General features: G+C 40.5%; 1 protein-coding gene across 4 annotated transcripts in view; it reads left to right on the top strand.

Moving 5' to 3' along the window:
• Nup98-96 (nuclear pore complex protein Nup98-96) overlaps positions 1–22,842 on the top strand; it is a 57,870-nt gene that overhangs the window by 6,813 nt on the left and 28,215 nt on the right. For 3 of the 4 annotated variants that reach the window (XM_076212133.1, XM_076212134.1, XM_076212135.1), the window contains exons 2-14: positions 4,506–4,635; positions 4,743–4,968; positions 5,142–5,285; positions 5,907–6,040; positions 6,339–6,552; positions 6,750–6,991; positions 8,229–8,499; positions 8,718–9,071; positions 9,437–9,717; positions 13,555–13,692; positions 14,670–14,934; positions 15,316–15,578; positions 20,083–20,250. In XM_076212133.1, the coding sequence (XP_076068248.1) occupies positions 4,519–4,635; positions 4,743–4,968; positions 5,142–5,285; positions 5,907–6,040; positions 6,339–6,552; positions 6,750–6,991; positions 8,229–8,499; positions 8,718–9,071; positions 9,437–9,717; positions 13,555–13,692; positions 14,670–14,934; positions 15,316–15,578; positions 20,083–20,250 (2,817 nt within the window). In that variant the 5' untranslated portion in view covers positions 4,506–4,518. Of the gene's footprint in view, positions 1–1,875; positions 1,895–4,505; positions 4,636–4,742; positions 4,969–5,141; positions 5,286–5,906; positions 6,041–6,338; positions 6,553–6,749; positions 6,992–8,228; positions 8,500–8,717; positions 9,072–9,436; positions 9,718–13,554; positions 13,693–14,669; positions 14,935–15,315; positions 15,579–20,082; positions 20,251–22,842 lie in introns of those variants that run through there. The other variant, XM_076212137.1, reaches the window with a different exon arrangement.

Here is a 22,842-nt window from a genome sequence, read left to right as displayed (position 1 = left end):
TACAAACTCGTTTTTCACTTCATTTGAAATGTATTTTTTCTATGGAATGGTTATGTTGGGTAAGGTTAAGTGCTATTGGATAACACAAGTTTCACATTATATATAGTGATTGCACAATTCTAGATTTTTTTTTTTTTTCTTTATCTCTCCCCTATATAGAATGCTTATAATAGGTTAGGTTGTATGTATGTATGTTATATATATATATATATATGACGTAAGTGGAGTAGGAAACACAGGAGTCTTGGTCTTGAGTTTATTCCTGACTAGTTTCACAGGTATGCTTTTTCAAGGAATACCTGCGAAACTAGTCGCAAATAAACTCAAGACCAAGACAATTGTGTTTCCTACTCCGCTTACGTCAACCTGTCAGAATGTCTCAGCATATACAGGTACTCCTCGTTTAACGACCTTCTCGGTTAACGACATGCTTTATGACGTCATTTAACGTAAATCTCCCGAAGTTACGACGTCGTGTACGATAATTAAGTTGGCTGAGGCAAATTTTATGTTATAAATGAACTTGTACGGTGGATATTAGCTGTGAGGTAAAGTGTTCTGAAGCTTAGGTCTACATTACCATCCTGCAAGATGCAAAAACTACCTGGGGTACAGTGTATACCGGTAGTGGTAAATTTTTAGTTTCGACCATGGGCGCAATATTACAATAGAAAATTAATTATTAATTATGTAAATTATAATGTATCAACGTAATATGCAATTTTGTGAGCGGAAATGAAAAAAAAATGCTAAAACAGATTTCGTAAGTAACGAAGTCATGTCGGACGAATGGTACACCATGTTTGTTATGATAGATGCCGATGTCGAAGAAATGAAAGGATGATAAATTAATTCGTCTAACCTCTCGTCGTCGTCGTGAGAGACGTTGGCAGATGACAAGATGGCGTCCCGAGCCTATGCTACCGACTTCGTTCATTAGCATATTTTCTTGTAGCAAGGTATTTTTTACTTTCATTTCCGCCCACAAAATTGCATAATACGTTGATACATTTTAATTGACAAAATTAATAATAAATTTTTCTATTGCTATATTGCGCCCATGGTCGAAACTAAAAAAATACCCCGGTATTTAATATGGAATGTCAGCATATGCGGATTTGGTCATATATGGTAATTTTAGGAACCTAACCACCGTAAAAGATCAGTAAATAAAGCTTTAATGTACTGTATAAAAGAGGGAAAATACACAAAAATAAAGATACATGTATTGCTGGACATTGTACATACAGTACATGTACGTATATGTATACACTTTCACTTAACGACCAATTCGGTTAACGACGGCGCGCTGGTCCCAATTGTCGTCGTTAAACGAGGAGTACCTGTATATATATATATATATTTATAGAATTGTCATAGTAGTTTGTTTTTTATGCACACATATGCATTATTGCATAAGTTAATTGAATTTTAATTTTGTAAATTATAATAAATCAACGTAATGTGCATATTTCTTGGCGGAAATTATTAACGGAAAACATTGTTGAAAGCTATACACAAATAAAGAGTCGCGGCGACTCCTGAGACGCAATCTCAGTTTTGATATATTCATTACAGGTACCACAATACTAAATAGAGATTAGGTAGGTAGGTTAGAATAGATGAATTTATCATGCTTTAATTTCTTTAACCTCCACATCTACCGAAACAAAGATGGCATCGCAGCAGCCATATTCATTTGTGTATTGCTTATGTAAATTATACATCAACATAAAGTACATTTTTCTTGGCAGAAATCAATAACTGAAAATGTTGCTATAACTGATATGTAAGCAAGTAAAATGGCCGCAACTACTTGAGATGCCACCTTTGTTTTCATAGACTCGAAGGTCAAAGACAATGATGACAACCCTGATGACCTCTAGCATTACAGGTACCACATTACTTAATACAGGTTAGGTAGGTAGGTTAGAATAAATTGAATTATCATACTTTAATTTTTTCAACCACATCTGCCAAAACAAAGATGGCATTGCAGCGGCTATGTTCATTTGTGTATCGCTTATAGCAACTTTTTCTGTTATTGATTTCTGCCAAAAAAAAATGCATATAACATTGATGTATTGTAATTTACAAAATTAATTTTTAATTTTCTATTGCTATATCAAGTAGGTGTGCACTTCTAAAATTTTGCCCAAGTGATTGAGTATATGCTTGTGTAGTTTTATATGATTAGTTGGGTAGTGCTTGTGAGATGTGGCGTGATGGGTATGCACTGTTAAGGGTTCTGGTATGGACTTGTGTTCCTGTCATATTCATGTGGTGTTCTATGGGGGAAGATTTTGGTTTCAGTATGCAGGTGTCTGATTGGGGTTGTTTTGATGCATCTTATTACTCTCGATGTTCCATTCTGTAAGGTTGGTAAGTTTTTTTATTCATTCTGCTTATTGTTGGGGACCATGCTGTGGAGCTAGAAAAAGGTGGTTATCATGAATAGCTTGAAGTTACTTATTAGAGAGTTGGCGCTTGCAATGGATTTAAGTAGATTTGTTAATTTTTGCTGTTTGATTCTTGATATGTGGGCTAAATGTCATGGGTATCAAGTGTAAATCCTAGAATTTCAGGCAGAAGGCAGTTTTTCAAAGCTCACCTCTTCAAGGAGGTGTGGCCACAAGGGGCCAGGACCTGGTTCCAGACCGGGCCAGAGAAAGAGTGTTACCTAACATGGTTGGAAATATAAATGACACTATCTTGTTAATGAGAAAACTGCACCTGTTCAGCTTTTGCTCCCTTTGGAGGTTCTTGGGTGATGAAGTGGTGCAAAAATTCCCCTCCACACCTGAGCCCAATAATTAGGAAATTAAACGTCCACAAGCCATGTTTTCTGATGCACTGTTAAGGAGGAGGTCCTCTATGAATGCAAAAAGCTATTTTGTTGCACTACTGGAAATGTGAACTTATAAAGTGAAGTTATAGTTTGATTGGCTGATATGAAGTGACAATTGAATATTCAGATGTGATTGGTTTATCCAAAAGAAGTATCCCATCGTGACAAAATCATATGGCTTACTGTTTGTCAATTAACTTGCAGTGGGAAGCATTGTAGGTGGATCACAATCACGTACACTCATGCCCTTTGTTTTTCATATGGAGTGCATGTATGAACTTGTGTGTTATGTGTTTTGACAGAGGACCTCATGGGACCTAGAAAATTTTCAGTGGCTCACAAGGAAAGCTTGGAATTCTTTTGAAGACTATTGATTTGCAACAAACAAGTGTTGGGATGGAAGTTCTTGTAAAGATGAAAATGTGATGCATATGATGGATGAAAGTTGTTTAAACTTAACATAATGTACTAAATGATATCTGACCCATGTCCCCAGGTATCAGGCACTGGCCTACGGCTCAACCCACATGTCATTCAAGGAAGATTATTTTTGTCGGCTGGATAGAGTGAGAGCATGCAGTGTAGGATGATGTATTTACTTATTTATCTAGTTGTATCTTATGGGAAGGAGAACTACACTAATGATGTCCTGTCTCTGTATCCCGCCATGTCTAATTTGCTCTTAAAGTCGTGGTCAGTATCTTGTGTGATGACAACATCAAGAGCATTTTGAGTGACTAGACTGATTCTACATTGGTATTTGTTCTTAGTGCTTGGTGGTAGTCAAAACAGGTGTGCCAATAGATACAGTTGTTTTTCACATCTCCAAATTTGTGCTATCGCTCCAGCCAATGAAGGCTTCTCTGGCTGTATAGATTGTAGTGTATCCCCCTGGGATTGCTGTAACTGGGCAGTGCAACGCTAGGTGGTCAGTATCTTGGGAAAGTTCTTGACAGGCAGGGCATGTCAGGGATTCCCAGTAGCCCCATCGATGCAGTTTGACTACTGTTCTGCCATGACCTGACATCAGCCTGTTTTCCTGTGTTCATTGTCTTCTAGATAGGCTGTAAATCTGGGCAGTGGTTCAGTGGGGTCTGCTACCAGTTCTCCATGTTGAGGGAGATTCTGTCTCCATTCTTCTCTCCAGGCTTCCATGATGTTGAAGTGGTCATTTGTCTTATAGAATGGTCACCTTGATTTTAGTCATGAGGTAGTTGGAACTGCATCGATTGTTTGAGTAGCATGTCAGTTTGTATTTAGGATGCATTTGTTCTGCTTTTAGGTGATCACCCTACGAAGGTTGCTTATAGTTGATAGCCAGTTTCTTGGTGTGGATTTGGTGGCACCAGATACGAGGTACATGCTGTCATTCAGCTTGATGCCTATCTAATTCTTGTATTTCTTTTTAGGAGTGATTCTAGAGTGGGGTTAATGTCATAGGAGGGGGTATTGATTAGCATTGGGTTTAGGGCTTTTGGAGTGTTTGCAGAGTGATTTTTGTATGGGCATGTTCCAGAGGTGCTGGTAGGAGGAGGAGGTTGCTGTAGATATCTTGATATGATATTGGAGTTATATAATATATATACACAATAGTTTTATTAAGCTGATGGAGGGGTCAAGAAAGACCATAAAAATAATAATTGTAATCCATTTTCAGAATAGTTTGAACAATGTTCAGTGCACGGCCTCCACAATTTGGAGCTGGTGGGAGTTTTGGGTTTGGATCGACCCAGACTCCTACAACTGGTTTTGGAGGCACCTTTGGCCGGTCAACATTTGGACAAGGGGTAAGGTTATAGAAATAGGTGAAGAAGTTTGATTTCATAAAGATTCATCCTCATGAAACATTTCACAAGGACAGTAATTTGATACAAATGTTTTAATATTAAAACAGACCACTGGATTTAGTAGCTCCACACCATTTGGAACTGGAGGGACATCTACAGGCACCTCTCTCTTTGGAACAACCACACAGCCTCAGAATACCACTGGTGGCCTCTTCAGTCAGCAACAGCAGCAACCCCAGACAGCAGGGGGCTTTGGACAGACACCAGGGGGCTTTGGTGCCACAAGTGGAAGTGGCTTGTTTGGGCAGCAAAACCAGCAACAAACTGGTACAGGTGCGTGCTTAACTTATAAGCATTTATCTCTTGAATGTTGTCCACTTTCCATTAATGTGTCTTTCTGTATCTTGTCACTAATTTTGTTGAGTGTTAATACCATTGACCCATTTTAGAGTTGAAGAATAACAGTTCATAGTGCAGTAGTTATTTGAAATAAACATTATTTACAGGACTGTTTGGAACTGGAACTTCATTCAGTCAGCAAAATCAATCAAGGCCCTTTGGGTTTGGTACAACCACCACTACTACGACCAGTGGTGGCAGCTTATTTGGGACACAGCCTACCACTGGAGGCCTTTTTGGGGCCACATCAAGTAGGTTGTTGAGATTTTAAACATTTATTCCAAACACTGCCACAATTGTCTAGAAATTGCATTCGAAGCTTGAGTCCCTGAAAAGGATATTTTATTTTGCATGATTTGACTGAAGCTAATGTTTGCATGATTTGCTCCTGTTTATATTTTTACAATGGGGGAAGGGTCTGTACTACATAACTGGATACTTGTTGGAAGGTCTATCCACATTGGTTAATGTGGGAAGGAGTAAATGGAGAGTAATTTTGAATGTATGGGGAAATAATGCAGTTTGAAGGGATGTTCATGACTGCTCTTTATGTTTCTTGAGTGGCTGAAGGGGAAAGTGGCCATATAATAAAGTAGTAAAGTTAACCAATTCCAGCTGTTGGGACCTGCTGAGTAAGTGCTCTTTCTTGCATTGCCTCTAGCCAGAGCAGTGTGGCAGGTATAGGAATTATCCTTTATTAATGAAGTACTTAAATAGGAATTATGAATGGGTTTTTGGATTGGAGTGGGATGAATATAGGGTGGGCATATCCTCTCATCTTGGCCCCCCTTGTAGGATAAAGAATGCATTTTGGTAAACATAATGTTTTTGCGTAGATTATTTGATTGCTGAACAACTTTTTTCATTTTCAGCTGGTTTTGGAAGTGGAACTGCTGTCACTGGAACAACAATAAAATATAATGCAGTTACTGGAACAGATACTGTGTCCAGAAATGGACAATCAAACAGCATACAAACACGTATGGAGTGCATCACATGCATGAAGGTGAGATTAGAATAATGGAAAAGCAGGTCTGTAGCCACTTAGTAATAGGGTATGTTTTGAATTATTTTCGCCCCCCCCCCCTTTTTTTTTTTTATATATATAAAAATGAAGAGAAGTAGAAACCCTTGGTTTAAAAGGTAATAAGGTAAAGGGAGAGTACGCAACAATGACATAGTGATGTGGTTGCTGCACAGGTTTGAAATAAATTAACATGATAGAGAAAATCCAGAGAACAGTAACTGTTTCAGATCTTGCTAATAAAACATAAGAGACTGAATATACTTGATAATTTCAACAGGAATACGAGTCAAAATCTCTTGAAGAACTAAGAGTGGAAGATTACCTGAGTGGCAGGAAAGGGCCAGGAGCAGGAGCAGCTTTGGGTGGTTTTGGCCAGCCACCTCCGTCACAACCTGGAGGCCTTTTTGGTCAGTCTACCACAGGACTGTTTGGTCAGACCAAGCCAGCTGAAAACAAGCCCTTATTTGGTGCTTCTACTTCCACAACAACCAGTAAGTTAGATTTTATGTTACTTTAATTTGTTTTCTTTACTTGTATTTGGATTGAAATTATTTCCTGTTGGTGTGTCCATTAATTGATTGGGTAATTATTCAGGAGAAAAGGATGGGGCTGGGCAAATTCCTTTTGACTTTGGCTATAATATATATATGTATGTATATATATATTAATTTTTTCTTTTAATTTTCAGCTGGTTTTGGCGCAACTAACACAAGTGGAGGGCTCTTTGGTGCCACACCTTTTGGACAACCAGCAACATCTACTGCATCTAGCTTCTCTTTTGGACAAAATCAGCCCAATAAATCAGGTTTTGGTTTTGGCACCAATCCAACTACATCAGCTCCATCTTTGTTTGGCCAGAATCCACAGCCAACTGCCACTGGTTTTGGGTCAACAGGAACTGGCTTTGGTTTTGGACAGAATACACAGCAGGTAAGTTGTAGACTATTTGCATTAAAGGGGTTTCATGTGGCCTATGATATTGTGCCGGATTACTATATGTAAAATATTTCAACTCTTTACATTTGATTTCCCGCCCAGCTGGTCTAGTAAATCAATATTTTTTTTTTACATCTCAGACTTAAGGTATTGATGCAAAACTGTGTTGTCTTTCATATTTTTATAGTTCTTAATCAAGCAAACAATTATTGCCACGAGTTTTAAGTATTAAGGGTCACATGTAGCTGGCAGTGAAGGAGTGGTGGTGGAGGTAGACTATTTTTTGCACCCGACCTAGATATGGATCAAAAGGTCTCCTGTCGGCATGCTCCACCTTTGTAATCCTTTGTAAAGGCTGTGAAGGAAACAAATAAATGGAAAGTGTCATGATAAATAGGTGTCTGGATATGGATACAAAGAGAAGATTATATGAAGAGTGATTGTGCCCACTACACTCTGGGGAAGAGACTTGGAATTGGAGAGAGGCAGAAATGCAAAATTTAAATACGAGATGAAGCATTCGAAAGGTTTGGTGGGGGTTATGATGATGGATAGTGTGAGAAATGAGGAGAATGGGGTAGAAAGGGAACTGGCAGATAAGACTGAAATATTATTAGAATGCTTTGGGCTTACGGAAAGAATAAAAGGAAATTTTTGCAAAAAGAGTGGTTGGAGTGTACTTGAGAGGAAGACTGAAAGTGAGATGAATGTGGTAAAAAGGGCTTTGAGCAAAAGAGGAATGTCTGTTGAGCAAGGAAGGAAGAAGGCAAGGTATAGGTGTGAGTGGAGAAGGGTTGTGTATGGATGATTTAAAGAAACCTGAAGAAATTTCTCTACTTTTTGCATGAAAGGATGAGGAGGGAAGGTCACTATGTAATTGAAGTGGATGTACTGTGTCTTGCTGCAGTGTTTCCAACCCTGGCAGTGGGCAGGAGATAGGGATGACCCTTCATGCATAAGGAGCTAAAATGAGAGGGAAACGAATAGGTGATGAAAGGGGTTGGGTCATGCCTTGGCGGACTACTTCCCTTGTGAGGGAGAAGTCCTTGGTAAGATACAATATACAAGATAAAGGGCTATTCACATGGGATCCCTTGTATCTGCTTAAATTGGTCAAACTTAGCTTTGGATTTGTATATGTATGTCTGTACTGATTTAAATGCCAAATTGCTTTAATTGTATGGTATGCAAGCCTAAAATTTTAATTAGTTTAATTTTTATGTTTAACCAGACTGGGTTGTTTGGTCAACCCAACAAATCATTTGGAGCAGCAACAACATCTACACCCAGCTTGTTTGGGAGCAACACAAGTACGCAGAGTGGTGGCTTGTTTGGTGCTAAACCAGCTGGTCAGACAGGATTTGGCAGCTTTGGTTTTAGCTCCGGATCTACTGCCGCAACACCCTTTGGTACCACAACAAGCTCAACACCTGGATTATTTGGAAGTCAGAGCAGCCAAGCCAAGACAGGATTTCCTCCAACTGGTGCAAGTACAGGGTTTGGTAAGTTGTTTGCTTAGAAATGTATATTTTGCACATGCATACACACATGTAAGGAGATGGTCATTCAAGATAGTCACCTGCCCTTCACCCAGCAAATGCTCATTTGGATGTAGTTCAGTGAATTAAAGGATATTGATGAACATACTGCCCCCATTTACTAATTTTTAACATGTTTAAGCATTCTGTTCAAGGCAGTAATGGAAAGGTTTTCTTCACAGGCAACACAACACCAAGCTTTGGTTCAAGCTTGTTTGGACATAATACTGCAACACAACAAAAACCAGCTACCCTGGGCTTTGGTGTTGGACCAGGATTCAATTCACCAGGTGGTACTGGAGTGTTACCATTTGGATCGGGCACCAGTGCTGGAACTGGTTTTACAATAGGAGGAGGGACAGGTGGTTCTGGCCTCTTTGGTACTACCAATCCTGCTCTTGGGGCACAGCCAGCCTTGGTTAACCCAGTCAATACAGGAACAGGCAACAACGCAAATATTGTTAATTTAATCAAGGCTCTTACTCATGATCCCTTTAGTGATTCACCTCTTTTGAAAAATGCTTCAGCACCTAAAGGTAGGTCTAGGGATGGGGTAGGCAACCTGTGGCCTGCAGAGTTGTAGCATTAGGCCCATCAAACTTAGTTATTAACACAGACTTTGGGCCACACTCCTGTGTTTATGCCAGTAAAAATGGCTTGCTGGATGGTGGAATTTTGTGGGCCAGGTACAACTCAAAGGTTGGAGGCTGTCTGCCCCAGATTTGTGATGTATCAGTGTTGTGTTTGAAAAGTATAAATAAAGACAAAGTTTGCGTATAGATATTTTATTTTAAGATATATGCAGGAAAGATTAAGTCCTTTTGTTACTTTTTTAAACACTATTTTGGTCCTCCTCCATGGGCTTCATACAGTTTTACTCATGTGATATATTGCTTTCCAGGCAAAGCTGATGAGCTGTTGCAGAAAACTCAAGATACCCAGAAACCAACCACGACTGTGAAACCAACTTACGTTTCCTCCTCTCCAGCAAACAAAATTAAACCAACACCAATATCGAAAAATAATACTGGAAACCGTCAGTGGTTCTTCTCAGGTCTTGATGACCCAAAGGAAAATTCTGATGATATATTCAAGCCAAATTCATATCGTAGTGTGAAAAGGCTAAACCTGAAGGTTTTCAAAAACTCTAGACCGGACTCTTCAACAAATGGAGTAATTCAGGTTTGTCATAATTCTTTTTATGATCAAGATTATCTGTGTTAAAATGTAAGATTTCTCATGTGTCGTATGAAATTTAATTATGTACCCCGTCTGGGGTATTGGCTGCTAGTTATTGTGGGGTTAAAAGCTGCTCAGTAGCATGCAGCTGATACTTCAGGGTTTATATGGGGAACCCCGATGGACCAGAGCCACATCATTTTGTCTGTGGTAGAGGAAATCTCTCTTCATAAAGAAATACTTTATTGTACTGTGACTGTCCCTCTCTTATGCTGTCCCTCCACTCTTGATACTATCCTATACCATTTCTCTGATATTTTTTTTATCTCTCATATCCCCCCTAATCCTATGGTGGGGGGAAAAGAATACTGCCACTGAAGGTTTCCACTTGAGTTGAAAAGGGTGACAAATGGGATAGGGATAGGACTAAGCATCCTTCACTCTGTAGCCTCAAAGGGGATATTTAAAAAAAAAAAAAATGCACACACACACACAACCAGAACCCTAAGGTTTGGGTCTTTTAATGTGCGTGGATGTGGTATAGATGAGAGTAAAAGGGAAGATACAGGCAATATATTCATAAGAAGAAAGATGTATGTGGCGGCATTGAGTGAAACATAAGTTGAAAGGGTGGGGCAAGTTTGAGTTTGGTAATGTAGTTGGGACGATGTCAGGAGTGAAGAGAGGACAAGGGAAAGATGTGTCTATACTAGTAAATTAAGAGATAGGTAAACGTGGTGGAGTGGAAGGATTCTTCAAGGTTCATGTGGATGAAGGTGAAACTGTGAGGGGAGATGTGGGTTTATGTAAGCATATGGGCCTGGTAGTGAGAAGAGTGTAGAGGAAAAGGAGGCGTTTTAGATATATTTAAACAAGTGCATGGAGGGTTTAGGGAGAAATGTCAATGTAGTGGTATTGGGAGACCTTAATGCTAGGGTAGGAAATGAACCAATAGACTGAGTGGTTGGGAAGTGTGGAGTTCCAGGAAAAAATCATAGTGGAGAGTTGATGGTGGAGATGTCTAGAGAGTTGATAGCAAATACAGTTTAGAAAGTCAAGCAAAAGTACACATGAGAGAGAGTGGTGGATGGAAGGGTGGTAGGGCATTAATGGACTGCATAGTAGTAACCAGGAGAATAGTAGAAAGAGTTTTGGATGTATCTGTTCTAAGGGGATAGAGTTGGGGAATATCATCTCATTTTTTTGGTGGAAGGTAAGTTGAGGTGGAAGGTAGGGAGGTGCTTAGAGGGAACTGCTTAAATGAGAAAGAAAAGAAAAAGGAGACAAGAAGAAACTGAGAGAGGAGTGGGAGGGAGTGAAGGAATAGAACTAGGAGTGGAGGAGGAATGGGGGTGGTTCAAGGAGGGAGTCACAAGGTGTGCAAAGTTGGTGTGTGGAACAAAGAGGACAGGAGATAGAAGGAAGGGTAGTGAGTGGTGGGATGAGGATGCAAAGAAGATTGTAGAAGAAAAGAAGGAAGCCTTTACAGATTGGTTACAGAATAGGATGAGAGAATCATATATACATACATATACCAAGGCTTTTTCCCCCTTACAAGGGAGGTAGCCAAAAAGGAAAAGGCATAAAATCATTCGCACCCATTCTATCCCTGAATACACTCCACACCCCTCCACCCTCACTCTCATATGAGAGGTAAAAAGTAAAGAGAAGAGAATTAAAGCATAGAATAAAGGAGGTAAAGAGGAGAGCAGATGTGAAATGGGTTAAGAGTATAACAAATTTTTTAAAACAATAAAAAGGTGTTTTAGAAAGAAATTAAGAGGAGGAGGCAAATCAAGTAGAAAAGAGGTAAAAGGTGCAGATGGAGAGATGATAATGGAAGAAATGGCAGTAAGAGGAAGAGGGGCAGAGTATTTTAGGGAGTTGCTCAATGTGAAGGAAGATAGAGAAGGATAGGCAATTGCAGAGGGAAACACAAAAAAGATGAGTGATTAGTGAGAAAAATAAGGTGAAAGCAGTAGTTAAAATGATGAGAGCAGGTAAGGCACCTGAGTTGGATGGTATCATGTGTGGAGTGTCAAAAAGGGAGATACAGTGATGGTGGACTGGCTGGTGAGGTTGTTTAATGTTTGTTTAAAAGAGGGTAGAGTGCCAGAGGACTGGAAGAATATATGTATAGTTCCACTTTACAAGGGAAAGGGGGACAAGTGAGTGTAGTAGTTTCAGAGGGATCAGTTTGTTGAATGTAGGAGGGAAGGCTTATAGGAGGGTCTTGGTTGAAAGGATTAGGAGAGGAACAGGGATTAACTGGTGAGGAGCAGGGTGGGTAAGGGTTGTGATGATCAAATTTTTGTGGTAAGGCAGATATGCGAGAGATTTAGGAAAAGGTAAGGATGTATTTTGGACCTTTATTGATTTGGAAAAGACTTGTGACAGGGTAGACAGGAAGGCACTGTGGGAGGTATTACAGATGTATGGGATAGGAGGATAGCTGTTAAGAGCAGTCAAGAGTTTTTATGAGAGTAGTAGATTCTGTGTTAGAATCAGAAATGGAGAGAGTGGTTTGAGGTAAAGGTGGGACTTTGTCAGGGGTGTGTTATGATGCCTTGGCTGTTCAATTTATACATAGATGGGATGGTATGAGAGGTAAACACAAGTGTTGAATGTTACTATTTTGTTGATAGTTTGTTCAACATTTAGAGATGGGGCACTAAAGATAGACACAGACACGTATCACTGCTTTATTCTGTATGCGTACACCCACACGCTCTCTGACAAACTGACTGCGCGTCCATTCTCTGGGTATGCCGTAATTTTCCCTAAAGTTACCATTTGTTCAATTAGTTCCATTTATTCCCTTTCACACAGAAAACAACACACTCAAAATAATATAATAATATCAAAATATTTACAAAGATATCCTATTTCACATTCATCCCACTTTCACATTACAAGAATGAGAATGATAATTAAATGAGTATACAGGAATGGTAATCATACGACTCTCATGAAAACTTCGAGAGTAATTACACATACATACATATTTACAATTACGCATTATTTTTGTAATTCCTAAGATTGAATATATTTTGCCATAAACTATGAAATAGACATACAATACAAGGGTAATGGGCTGGGGATTTGAGATGTTTAAAGAATGGAGAAAAGTGGGAGATAAGCCAACTGTTGCTTGCTGACGACACTATGCTTGTAGCAGAATCAGAGGAGGTATTAAGAAAGTTAGTGACAGTTTTGGAAGGTGTGCAATAGAAGGAAGTTGAAGAAAAATGTGAGTAAAAGTAAGGTGATGAGATGTACATACAAGGAGAGAATGTTGTAGAAAAAATGAAAGTGAGTATTAAGGGAGAAAGACTGGAGGAAGTGGATAGTTTTAGATACTTTAGTATGAATGTGGCAGAAAAGGGAGGAGTAGAGGTGGAGATAGAATGTAGAATGAGAGAAGCATGTAAATGCATTGGGGAAGTAAAAAGTGTAATGAAAAATAGGATGCCAGTGTTGTACTAATAAAGGTATTTGGATATCATCAGTTTTCGGGAAGAAGATAACAGTCGCTAGTCTGTTTTTCTTGGGTGAAAAATTGGGGTGGAAATGGGAGTTTGAAGGAAGGTCTGGAGACTGAGTGCCAAGCACCTCTAGGTGAGGTGATAGTGGTGATGGTATAAGATGGAAGATATCTTTGGCCTGGTCTGGAGGTTGAGGATGGTAATAGGTTTAGGTGATAGATCTCATTGATGTTAATACACTGCCATAGGTACCTGATGTTGGTTTTGCAAGGAAGAGTCAGGATATTGACATACTTTGTGTATTTGAGGATTGTGTGCTTGTAAGACACTTAATGAAAACTGTCTTTCATTTCAGGCCATTGCTGATTCTGCAAGTGACATTGCATCATCACCAGTTACTCCTCTGACAGTACCACTAAATGAGGTTAGCCCATCGAAACCTCCAAGTATTTCAGCATCACATGACAACACACCCACACCAGATATCATCAAGGTTTGGACATAGTTGTTATTATTATTATTGATAATTTATTTTTCTACTATTATTAAAACTTGTTCCCTGTCTCCTCCCTATCTTTGCCTGTTTCTCCTTGTTTTTCCTCCCCTTCCTCTTACCCCCAATCTCACCCCTCTCTCCCATTCCCCCCTCTTGCTCACTCTTTTCCACTCTCCCATCTCTTTTCCATTCTTATCCATTCTCACCCTGACCCAGGGCGGTGGGCAGGGTGCAGGGATGACCCGTCATCCGGGGGGTGCTCAGATGAGAGGAAGGGTGGGAGGGGTGTGGAGGGTGTTTGGGGGTGAAGTGGGTGGGAGTGTTTTTGTGCCTTTCCCTTTTTGGCTACCTCCCTTGGAAGGGGGAAAAAGCCTTGGTATATGTATGTATGTATGTATATGTATCCATTCTCCCCACCTCTTTTCCTCTCTTTTCCACTCCCTCTTCCCTCCCACTCTCACCATCACTCCCTTTCCTCTTTTCCCACTCTCTCTCCCATTCCTCCTTTCCCCCCTTCCCCACCCTTCCTTTCTCCTCTCCCCCACCCTCCCTTCCCCCTCTCCCCCACTACCCTTTTCCCCTCTTCCTCACTCCCCCTTTCTATCTCTCCCCCATTCCCTTTCCCCCTGTTTTGCTCTCCCTATACCCCTCCCTTGCCCCCCTATCTCTTTCTCTCTCTCTCATACACACACTCACTCACTGTGTGAATTGGTTTAGTCTTGCCGGATTGTCATTGACCTGAGGGTTGTGCTGGGCAACAAGGATAAACCTTCATCTCCAAAACGCTCATATGGGAGCTGTGATGAATGGATTTTGATGAGTGTGATTTTGGTGGCAGGGTATGTTACTTAGTGTTAGTATGGCTTGAGTAAGGTAGATGTTACTATTACATGCAGAATAGATTTGTGAAACTCATGAAAGTTTATGTATGTCTAGCCTTTTCAAATTAATTCAGATTTCTTTGTATTTCACAGGGCCGGCACAATATCAAAGGTTTGAAACTGAATGACAAAGAGACAATGGATGACACTCTGGCAGACCTAAATGTAAGAAGAGTCCAGCAGAATGGTACTGCCACCAACAATAATAATGAACAGGAGGAACAAGAAGAGGAACAAGAAAACCATGTTCCTGAACTTGAGAATGAAACCAACAAAGAAAACATTTCTATATTTGATATTTCAAGCACAGATGAAATTCAAGAAGAAGACAATCCTGCAGTACAGTTTAATGCTTCAGGTAATACCATCTTTATGTTACTGTGTAGCTATAAAAAAAAATCATGGTGAAGTTTACATTGAAAGGGGTCATCACCCTAGCCATCACAGGAACATTCCAGTCAACCACCAAAACCAGATTAAAAGGAGGACTAGTTTACCTGCCTTAGTTCAACAAAGAACAAATGGGAAAGGCAGTAGAGAATTGTTTTGAGAAGGAAAATAAAAAGGAGAAATAGCTGAATGTAAAAGATTATGATTTTATGAAGACTAAGGTTTGTCTTTATACGGAAGAATGCTATGTGACTGGGTCATAAGTGCTCTCTCTCTCTCTCTCTCTCTCTCTCTCCTGCTGAGTGAATAAAAGTGGTTAAATAAGTGATACTCTCTTCATAAATTTCAGGTGTAAAGTTAACTCGGAGAGGCTACTACACAATTCCTCCTTTGGACAAGCTGGGGGAGATGACAGACAGCAATGGTCAGTGTTGGGTTGACAACTTTGCCATTGGAAGGAAAGGTTATGGAAATGTTTGCTTCCCAGGCCCTACTGATGTTGCAGGACTGGACCTGGATTCTTTGGTTTACATATTAAGGAAACAAATAGAAATTTATCCTGAAGGGGTAGAGAAACCTGCCCAAGGTCAGGGTCTCAATAAGGCTGCTATAGTAAGTATATACAAAACTTTTAGGTTTTGATAATATATATTAGGTTTAGAAGCATATTTAACCTTTCACAGTACACACACACACACACACACACACACGTGAAAACATAGGAATGCAAGGATTTCTTGCATGGCAGAAAAATGAGAGTAGTGCTCAGAAAAAAGAATTCAACTTGGGAGGAGGTGATTAGTGGAGTACAATAAGGATCAGTATTGGCTCCAATGATATTTGCTATTTATGTGAATGATATGGATGAAGATGTGGATTATGAGCTTCTTTGCAGATGATGCTAAATTGCTGGGGAAAGTGAATACTGAAATTGTGAATCACTACAGAGGGACCTAACAAGGTTTGGAAATGGAGCTAAAATTGGGAAGTAGACCTAAACATATATGTAGCATAATTGAAGTTCAGAAAAAAAAGAGAATATCATGACAATATAAAATTGGAACAAAGGAAGTAAAGAAAGTGGGACCTGAAAAAGACCTGGGAGTAATCATCTCAAATGACATGTCCCCATATAAACAAAATTGTTGGAGAATCTCACAACTTGCTAAGATCAGTAAAAGTGGCGTTTACCTATTTAGATGAAGAAATGGTTAAAAAAAATACTAGTCACAATGATAAGGTATAGACTGGAGTATGTTGTGACACTGGTCACCCAGTGCCAAAAAGAATATAAAGAAAATTGAACAAATCCAGAGAGCAGCCATGGAAATGGCCCCAACACTTTCGACCTGTCATATGGGGAGATACTGGCTAAATTGAAATTACAGACTTTGGAACAAAGAAGAGAAAGAGGCAACCTGCTGACCATTTACAAAAGTCCTTGAAAGAGAGGACCTATTAAATTGGGATAAGAGAAATACATACATATACCAAAGCTTTTTCCCCCTTACAAGGGAGGTAGCCAAAAAGAAAAAGGCATAAAATCATTCCCATCCATTCCATCCCTACATACACTCCACTCCCCTCAACCCTCCCTCCCATCTTAGCACCTCCTGGATGACCTCTCTTTACTAAAAAAAAATGTAAAGAGAAATATAAGGGGACAATTAAACTCAAAAAGGATAGTTATTGAAGAGACCTGAAAAAAAATTGCACACAGTGGTGGATATCTGGAACAAACTTGATAAAACAATAGTGTGTGCAAAAACTGTACACGAATTTAAGACCCAACTAGAAACTGCGAGATACAAAGATGGGACACCACGAGCATAGCTCCCTTTCCTGTAAGATACAACTAGGTAAATACATACACACATGCACACACACACACTCTTCAGTAAATCATCTCTATCAAGGGATGGAAGTCCTTGATAGAGTTGATTTACTGAAGTGGGATAAGAGAAAAACAAGAGGACATGAAAATAAACTTAAAAAGGGATAGTTACCAAAGAGATCTGAAAAAGAATAGCTTCCCACACAGAGTGATATATATCTGGAACAAACTGAATGAAGAAACGGTGAGTGCAAAAACTATACAAGAATTTAAGATCAAACTGGATGCTCAAAGATATAAAAGTGGGTCACTATGAGCTTAGCTTTCTTCCCTTTAAATACAAATAAGTAAATACAAGCAAACAGGTATGTGCAAAAAGAATTTAAGAGCAAATTAGATGTGGCGAGATACAGAGATGAGACACAACAAGCGTAGCTCCCCTTCCCATAAGATACAACTAGGTAAATATGCATACATACTTAATGCATACACATACTTGCATAACTCACACACACACTAAAAGGTATATAAAGAAATTAAGAGAGGAAGAGGAGGCGAATCAAGTAGGGAAGAAAAGGTAAAAGGTACAGATGGAGAGTTGATAATGGAAGAGATGGCAGTGAGGGGAAGATGGGCAGAATATTTTAGGGAGTTGCTGAATGTGAAGGAGGATAGGGAAGGAAAGATAGCTGCAGTGGGAAATACGAAGAAAATGAGAGTGATGAGTGAGGAGAATGGAGGAGAAATAAGGAAGGATGAGGTGAAGGCAGTTGTAAAGATGATGAAAGCAGGTAAGGCACCTGGTCTGGATGGATGCCATGCAGAATGTCTGAAAAAGGGAGGTTCAGTGATGGTGGACTGGTTGGTGAGATTATTTAATGTTTGCTGGAGAGAGGGTAGAGTACCGGAGGACTGGAGTAGTGCCTGTATAGTTCCTCTTTACAAGGGAAAAGGGGACAAGTGTGAATGTAGTAATTTCAGAGGGATTAGCCTGTTGAGTGTAGTAGGGAAGGCTTATGGGAGAATCTTAATTGAGAGGATTAGGAGAGGAACAGAAGGAGTAATTGGTGAGGAACAGTGTGGATTTAGGACGGGTAGAGGTTGTGTAGATCAGATCTTTGTGGTAAGACAGATATGTGAGAAAGCTATAGGAAAGGGGAAGGATGTTTTTGGGCTTTTATGGATCTGGAAAAGGCTTATGATAGGGTAGACAGAAAGGCACTGTGGGAGGTTATGCAGATTTATGGGATTGGAGGAAAGCTTTTGGGAGCTGTCAAGAGTTTTTATGTGAGTAGTAGAGCATGTGTTAGGATTGGAAATGGAGAGAGTGAGTGGTTTGAAGTAAAGGTGGGACTTCGTCAAGGATGCGTTATGTCGCCCTGGCTGTTCAACTTATACATGGATGGGGTGGTGCGAGAGGTGAATGCTAGGGTAGTGAGTCAGGGATTGGAGATGGTTAAAGAAAATGGAGAAAAGTGGGAGGTGAGCCAGCTGTTGTTTGCGGACGACACTGCGCTTGTGGCAGGGTCAGAGGAGGGATTGAGGAAGCTGGTGGCAGAGTTTGGGAGAGTATGTGATAGAAGAAAGCTAAAGATAAATGTGGGTAAAAGTAAGGTGATGAGATGTACAAGGGGTGAAAGTGGCAGTAGACTGGAAGTGAACATTAAGGGAGAGCGACTGGAGGAAGTGGAAAGTTTTAGATACTTGGGTGCAAGTGTAGCAGGAAAAGGTGGAGTGAAGGTGGAGGTAGAATGTAGATTGAGAGAAGCGAGTAAATGCCTTGGTGGTTTAAAGAGTGTAATGAGAAATAGACATTTGGGAATGGATGCGAAGAGGAGACTGTATGAAGGAGTGATTGTGCCAACAGCACTGTATGGGGCAGAAACGTGGAACATAAGAGAAGAAGAGAGAAGGAGTTTGAATGTGTTTGAGATGAGGTGTCTGAGAAGTATGGTGGGGGTTACTAGGCTAGATAGAGTGAGAAATGAGGAGGTGAGGAGGAGAACAGGGGTGAAAAAGGATTTGGGAGCGAGGGTTGATGAAAGAATATTAGGATGGTTTGGACACATGGAAAGAATGAGTGAAGAAAGACTAGTAAAGGAGGTATGGAAGGCAGATGTGGAGGGAGTGAACATGAGGGGACGTCCTAGGATGAGGTGGATGGATGGGGTGAAGGGGGCTTTGGGGAAGAGGGGAATGTCTGTTGAGGAAGGAAGGGAGAGGACGGAAGACAGAGGTGAGTGGAGAATGGTTGTATATGGATGATGTTGTGACTGCATGAGGAGGAATGGGCGGGGGGGTGGGGGGTGGGGTAGTATGTGTGAGTAAATTTTTGCAAAGGGGGACGGAGAGGGGGGGTCGCCGATTAAATGAAGCGGCCTTGCTGTGGATGTACTGTGTCTTGCGACACTGCTTCTGACCCAGGGCGGTGGGCAGGGTGCAGGGATGACCCGTCATCCAGGAGGTGCTCAGATGAGAGGAAGGGTGGGAGGGGTGTGGAGTATATTTAGGGATGAAATGGGTGGGAGTGTTTTTATGCCTTTCCCTTTTTGGCTACCTCCCTTGAAAGGGGGAAAAAGCCTTGGTATATGTATGTATGTAGAAAGAGTTTAAAGGGCAACAACAAAGATGGCACCAACACTCTCCAAATTGACATACAAAGTCCAATCTGGAACTACCAACCCTGAAACAAAGAAGAGAAAGAGGAGATCTACTGACCATTTACAGAATTCTGAAAGGGATGGAAGTAGTCAACAGAGATGATTTGTTAAAGTGGGATGAGAGAAAAACTAGAGGACATGAAAAGAAACTCAAAAAGGATAGTTATAGAAGAGATCTGAAAAAGAATAGTTTCCCACACAGAGTGGTAGATATCTGGAACAAATTGGTGTATGCAAAAACAATACAAGAATTTAAAAACAAACTAGATGCTGAAAGATACAAAGATGGGTTACTACAAGCATAGTTCTCTTCCCATATAATACAACTAGGTAAATACACAAACATTACCTCCCTTCCTTTCCTCCTTTCCCTTCCTTCCCTTCCTTCCTTCCCTTCCTCATTCCCTCCCTACTTCTCACCCTCATTATGTCTTTCTCTTTCCATATCCCCACCTCTTCCCCTCCTCTCTCTCCCTCTTCCCCTGTCACTACTCTGTTTTTCCCCTCCTTTCCTACAAAACAAAGTGGCTTGGTATGAGAAAAACTACAAAATATATAAATGAGCTTTATTCAGTATTTCTTATGTGAATATATATTTACTAAGTATATATTCCACTTTCAGGTAACCCTGGACTGTGTATGGCCAGTAGACAAAACTACACGTCATGTTGTGAAGCAAGAAGAGCGGCTAGAGGCCATGGGCTGGACAGACCATCTTGAAAGACAATGTATCAAGATGGACTCCAGTTTTGTGGAGTACCGCCCAGACACAGGATCATGGGTCTTTAAGGTAAATAATTTCTAGAGAGCAGTCAAAAGATGGCATAGTATAACCAGGATGTCCCTCCATGCATGAGAAGAAAATGAATTCTGATCTGCCATGTAGCCAATAGGAAGGACTGACAACAAAATAAGTTTAGAATAGTCAGAAATATATGGTAGTTAATCTGATTATTTATTATCCACACTTAACTTGGGAGTTAGTATGCTCGCTGGCCAAGCAGGTTAAGAGTGTCACTGCCTGCAGCAGTTGAGGTAACAGCAATTCAAACCCTGCTACCATTGAGTTGGACCAAGGGCATGGTTCATTAAATTCCATGCTACAAAGTCCTCTGTAAGGGGCACCATCCTAGCCTCTTGATAGCGGGGGGGGAGGGCTACAATGCAAAGTCCTTTGTAAGGGCCACCATCCTAGCCTCCTGATGAGGGGGAGTTCACATCATTAAACAGTCACATCAGCTGAGAGTACAGGGTCTAACAGATTTATCCGTACAAACTTTGAAGAGGTTTTAAGCACTTAAAAAGTAACATATGGCAATTCTGATTGTTTCCAGATACTTCCATTTGTCTAATAATTTAGCCAGTTGTATACTAGCACCGGTGCAATAAACATTAAGCAATTGAACAAGCCAAACGTTCAGCCATATGCGAACTTCGTCGCGCGGGTCACACTCCTAGCGCCATAATAAGGATGCTAAAATACTCCAGACAAACTGTTTACGATGTTTGTAAACGTTTTGATGAGACCGGCGAAGACCAACGAGCTGCTCACAAGCCCAGAAGGGGCAGAATTCTAACACCTCGCTTTTTAGCTGGTCTCAAAGAAGAGAGGTGTCAGCACAATGACAATTCACATAGCATTAAAGAAATTGGGATTAACCTCATTCTCACAAGGAAAAAGACATCTTTTGACACGAAAAATGAAAGAAATCCGCTTGACCAGGTGCCAAAAGCTGTTGAACTGGATGAAGTCGAATGGCTCAGTCATCAAGTTTTTTTCCGACGAGAAGATTTTCACGGTTGATGCGACTTTCAATAAGCGGAATGATCGCTGGATAACCTCCTCATCCTCAGAGGTTCAACACAAGACAACGACGAAGAAACCAGCAAGTGTCATGGTGCTCTGTGTGGTGTCAACTGAGGGGGACGTCTTCACTCACTTCTTCAACAACAAGGAGAAAGTCAATGCCGTTGTCTATTGCAAAGTTCTAGAAGAGAAAATAATACCCTGGATGAAAGATAAGGCTAGTGGCAACCAGTTTGTCTTCCAACAAGACTCGGCTCCAGCCCACACAGCGAAGAGGACCACCAACCTTCTCGAAGGGTCAAATGTGCAGTTCTGGAACAAAGATTTGTGGCCCTCAAATTCGCCAGACCTAAACCCTTTAGATTATTATTTTTGGGCGCGAATTGAGGCCAAGGCATGTGACAAGCCACACAGAAGTATAACAACCCTGAAGACAGACATCAAGAAGGCTGTGGGTTCATTATCAAAGTCTGAGATCATCAACGCTGTATCCAAGTTTCGTAAACGCGTTGAAAGCGTCATAACAGCTGAAGGTGGTTACATTGAATGAAATCATTGTTCTTATTGCCTTTTCTAAATATACTGAAAATTTCATAACTCTCTGTTTATTATAACCCGAGATATTAATCTTAAAACATGTGATAAGAAGTTGTACGGATTTATATGTTAGACCCTGTATACTCTTAGTAACAAAGGGGTAATGTGTAGCTGGATGTAATAGTCTTGTGGCAGCTACACTAAAAAGATAATGCCATGATCTGGTAAGGATTATATACTCAATGGAGAATGTGTAAGGATGTTGCTGTGATGCATGGAAAGGGGATGGGGATTAAGGGAGTATATGTAAATAATAATTGATGCAGCCCGAAGGGATTTCTTGCCCATCTCTTTTTATGCACTGTGACATTACAAAGTTGTACATATATTTCCCTCTGTATTGTAACACAGCATATCTCTTGTAATGAAAAAATAAATAAAAAGACCAGCAGCATGGCAAATTACGGAAATGTTGTATGTATTTGATTAATTAAATGTTGAGAATAATGTCTTGGTTTACATGGACATGCATCTCTGTGCACCAAAAGGCCTTTCTTCCCCTTTATAAAGGAGTTAGCCTAGGCATGCACCCATCCAACACCCATTTGTTCCATTTTAAAAATATTGTAGGTCCTTGTGGATGGAGGCCCTGTTTACTGCCTGGGTTAAAAGTAATGCAGCAAAACACCACCTCCACTGCAGGGCAGGGATTTCTCCCCATCTTCTTTTCAGCATGAGGGGACAGAGAGAGGGGGTCACCAATTTATCAATGAAGTGGCCTTGCTGTGGATGTGCTGTGTCTTGCAATACTGCTTCTGACCCAGGAGGTGCCAAGATATGGAGGGTGGGGAAGTGGAGTATGTAGGGGATGCAATAGGTGGGACTGGTTTCTATTCCATTGTATTTTGGCTACCTCCTATGTAAGGGGGAAAAAGACTTCTTTGCACACCTTCCCAAACTTTATCCCTCGTCTGATCCTGCTACAAGCACAGTGTTGTCAGCAAACAACAACTGGCTTATCTCATCTTCGTATACTTA

The sequence above is a fragment of the Oratosquilla oratoria genome, chromosome 29, assembly GCF_046742065.1.
Source record: "Oratosquilla oratoria isolate Oo_2021 chromosome 29, ASM4674206v1, whole genome shotgun sequence".
Lineage (NCBI taxonomy): Eukaryota > Metazoa > Arthropoda > Malacostraca > Stomatopoda > Squillidae > Oratosquilla > Oratosquilla oratoria.
This window is presented reverse-complemented; position numbering and strand designations above follow the sequence as displayed.